The sequence below is a fragment of the Columba livia genome, chromosome 1 (genome assembly GCF_036013475.1).
Source record: "Columba livia isolate bColLiv1 breed racing homer chromosome 1, bColLiv1.pat.W.v2, whole genome shotgun sequence".
NCBI lineage: Eukaryota > Metazoa > Chordata > Aves > Columbiformes > Columbidae > Columba > Columba livia.
This window is the reverse complement of record NC_088602.1, coordinates 189,898,981-189,902,516: the sequence shown is the minus strand read 5'-3', so window position 1 is coordinate 189,902,516 and position 3,536 is coordinate 189,898,981. Positions and strand designations below refer to the sequence as shown.

Here is a 3,536-nt window from a genome sequence, read left to right as displayed (position 1 = left end):
ATTTAGATTGTGCGAGCTTGGGGAGGCTTGAGCGGACACAGGGGCTTTTGACTCAACTGCCGTACAAATCTATGCTTCGAGGGCCAGGCCTGGGTACAGCTGCAGTAAGAACAGAGAGTAAAACCGAACCAGAGTAAAGGAAGGAGGAACCAAGACAAAGACCAAGACAAGCACAAAGACAAAGGCAAGAGGAAGAACTGTTTTACAATGAACGCGGTGAAATGCTGACACAGGTTGCCCAGAGAGGTGGTAGATGCCCCATCCCTGGAAACATTCAAGGCCAGGCTGGACGGGGCTCTGAGTAACCCAATCTCATTGAAGATGTCCCTGCTGATTGCAGGGGGGTTGGATTAGGTGACCTTGGAAGGTCCCTTCCAAGCCAAACTCTTCTTTGATTCTAGGGTTCTAAGTGTCAAATGAAAACCGCCAGCGCTGGAGTGCTCTTTGCCTCCAGACATGCCCCTTCTCCCAAGGGAAGGTGAACGCCGTCTCTGGGGCCGTCCCTGGGCACCACAGAAATATTTCCTAGACTCAGAGCAGCATGACAATTGGAAAGAGGGAGAGCAGGCTCTTTCACACACCAGGGCTCCTTGTTCCTCTCGCCCCACCTGGCTTGGCTCAGTCGCCCGCTCCTGAGCTCCCTGGCTCCAGGCTCCTCCTGCGCTTGCTGGGCTGCGCATCGCCCTCCTCTTCGCGCGGGAGCTTTCTCTTCCGGGGGGAAGGATTTCCCCCCTCCCGCGAAGAGCCTGGCAAGCTTTCCATCCAAAAGGATTGTTAGGCAGGTAAAGCCATGACAAACAGGAATCTATTCTACTCAAAATCGCAGCTAGCTCACGTTACCTGCTCTGCCCAGAGGAGCTATTCTGGCCTTCGCTTTCTGCAGCGGCTGCAGGCACCTGCAATGGAAACGCAGAAGATGAGCCCTGCCCGTTTTGCAGCTCAGCTCTAAAAGGCAGATCCCTTGGATGGCTTTGCTCAGCCCAGCTGTGCCACTTCTGCTGGGGTCACTGCACAAAGAGTGATGGCCAACCTGCATCAGCCTCACTCTGCACTTGTGCAAAGCTGCAGGTGGGTGGATGAACTTGCTCGTCCCTGCAGCGGCAATCCCACCTTCTGAGGGGGGAGGCATTCTCTCACGCTGCTTGTGGACCTCACCTACCTCGGCGCTTTCCGCCTCTGCTCCTGCTGCCGGCGACTCCTCGGCCCCTTCAGCGGCGAGCCCAGCCCCCTCTTCCTCCTCCTCCCGCTCCTCCTCGGCCTCAAAGAGTTCCTCCCGGTGGTTGATGAGGAACTCTACCAGCTGGGTCACCTGCACACAGCAAACCATTGGTTTCCAACGCGCTGGCTGCAAGTGGCTCCAACAGCCCTTCCCACTCCTCATCCTGCCTTGCGCACAGAAAGCTGCAGCTGTGCGGCTGCTCTTCCCAGCAGCTCCCCTGCCAGCATTGGCTGAAGACAGGAGGCACCCAGGAACCTCTGAAGAGCAAAGCTGGCGTGGGCCTGGAAGGCTGCAGCGGGCTGGGAAGCGCAGCGTACCTTGGCAGTCGCCTGCACCAGCGTGTCCAGAGGGAGCGTGTCCTCCTCTGGTGGGCCGAGGAGGTTGGGCCCCACGCAGATGGCCAGGTTGCTGGCTGTCATCTTGCTGACGGTGGCGTTGCTGCTGATGTTCTGCAGCAGCCGCAGCAAGGTGTTGAGGAGGAGGAGGTTGGCCTCGGGTAACTCGCGGGCCACCCTGCGGGATCAGGAACGTAACATTCAGAGATGAAGTAGCCGTTGTCAAGACAGGTGTCCCATGCTGATGTCAGCCAAGCCCACCCCAGGGAAGGCTCCTTGGCCAAGCCGGCTCTACAGCAGAGGGGCTGCCTTCCCTGAGATATTGCCAGCTCCCTCCCTGCCTGCCCTTCTGGCCAGAGTCCCTTTGCACAAGGAACCAGCCCCAATGCCTGCATCTTTTTCAGGCAGGCTGTGGCTTTGCAGGCAAGTGCCGGGCTCTGCCAGTCCCTGCGGAGCAGCCCGGCTGCTGGCCACACTTACTCTTTCAGCCCCACCAGCCTCTCCTCCCTGCTGCTCTTCTGCAGGGCGGCCATCCACTGCTGGTAGAGCTCCGCCACGAGGAGCTTGGAGGGGATCTTGCGCAGGAAGTCCTGCAGTGCCAAGGGCTGCGCGTCAGGCTGTGAGCGCTGCTGCCGGGAGCACGGGCAGCAGCCCCAGCACGCTGGGTGCCGAGCAGCTCCCGGCTCTGGGCTCCTGCTCGGGCAGCTGCCCGTCAGCAGCGCCAGAGCCGGGAGCTGCCGGACTCCAGGTCAGCAGGGCTCACCTTCAAGATGACGGCCAGGACGTGCACCGGCTGGCTTGCCAGGTGGACCTCGGTCCCGCTGTCCAGGGCCTCCCTGATCTCCCGGGAGGCACGCTCGCTGGCCGCCAGCCGGAAGATCCCCTCCGTGGATGGCCCCTGTTCGTGCAGCAGAGCCAGCAGGTCCTGCAGGGGAGAGAGGAGGACGTTGCTGGGCTGGAGACATGCCCTGGGAGAGGCCAGGCTTCCTCAGGGGCAGGAGTGAGTGTGGATGGGGCTGAAGAGAGGGCTGGCTGGAGTTGGGTGACGTGGAGAGGAGCGCGCTTTGTCCCCAGGACTCATCTGGGATGCCTGCCATGGGGACAGCGCCTCTCCAGAGGAGCCAGCAGGATGGGGACCCCCTGGCCAGGCTTGCTTACCTGCATGGGCTGGGGCAGCATGCCGTCCTGGCTGCAGAGATCCACCAGGGGCCGGCCAAAGAGAAGACCCGTGCGGGCAGAGCCCGACGGCCCCGGTGCCTCTGCAGCCGCCGAGGTCCCTGGCCGCACAAAGCGCCAGGGCAGCCACCTCCTCCTCCTGCTGCGGGCGCCACCGTCTGCCAAGGAGAAGAGAGCAAAGAGAGGTGGAGCAGAAGCGCCTGGCCAGCGCTCCTGGAGCCTGGAGCGCACGGGAGAAGTGTCCTTTGGCAACGAGGGAACCCGAGGGCTCAGGTCTCTCCTGCTGCAGAGTTAGGGGGATAGACGTGCCCTGCGGGAAGGGCAGCAGCAGCCCCAGTGCAGCCTGAGTGCCCGTCCGCAAGAGGAGGAGGGAAGGGCCGTTCTGCCCTAGTCTCTCCAAACTCACCAGCCACCTGGCCACTTCCACCGTTGGGCACGCGTGGGTGCTGGGGCTCAGGCTCAGGCTCGTCCCTGCGGAGCAGACGGTGTCGGGCATGAGAAAATCGGCTGCTGCACGGTCCAGCTGTTCTGGGGTGTCCCCGAGCCGTGTGTGGGGGGAGCCTACCTGGAGCCGCGGCAGCAATTCACCTGGCCCATGGCCACGAAACCGAGATGCCTCTCGTTGGGCACGCTTGCGGGACGCGAGGGGGTGGCCAGACAGATGGACAAAGTCCAGCGAAAGCGCCCCAGTGCCGTCCCAGTGGTGCAGGGCAAGAGCTTGGCTCTTACCCCTGGCACTCCGAGTTGGCACAGAAGCGTTGCCGGGACAGCGCCGGGTCAACACACCCCAACATTCTGAGCGCAGT

General features: G+C 62.3%; 1 protein-coding gene across 1 annotated transcript; it reads right to left on the bottom strand.

Annotated features, from left to right (window-relative positions):
• Positions 1-2,214: 2,214 nt before the first annotated feature.
• LOC135578683 (T-cell activation Rho GTPase-activating protein-like) lies at positions 2,215-3,327 on the bottom strand. The gene is made up of 3 exons (XM_065054272.1): positions 3,296-3,327; positions 2,713-3,013; positions 2,215-2,479 (listed from the first exon to the last, which is right to left on the bottom strand). The coding sequence occupies exons 1-3, from the start codon at positions 3,325-3,327 to the stop codon at positions 2,267-2,269; spliced, it is 546 nt and encodes a 181-aa protein (XP_064910344.1). The 3' UTR covers positions 2,215-2,266.
• Between the last annotated feature and the right edge of the window lie 209 nt (positions 3,328-3,536).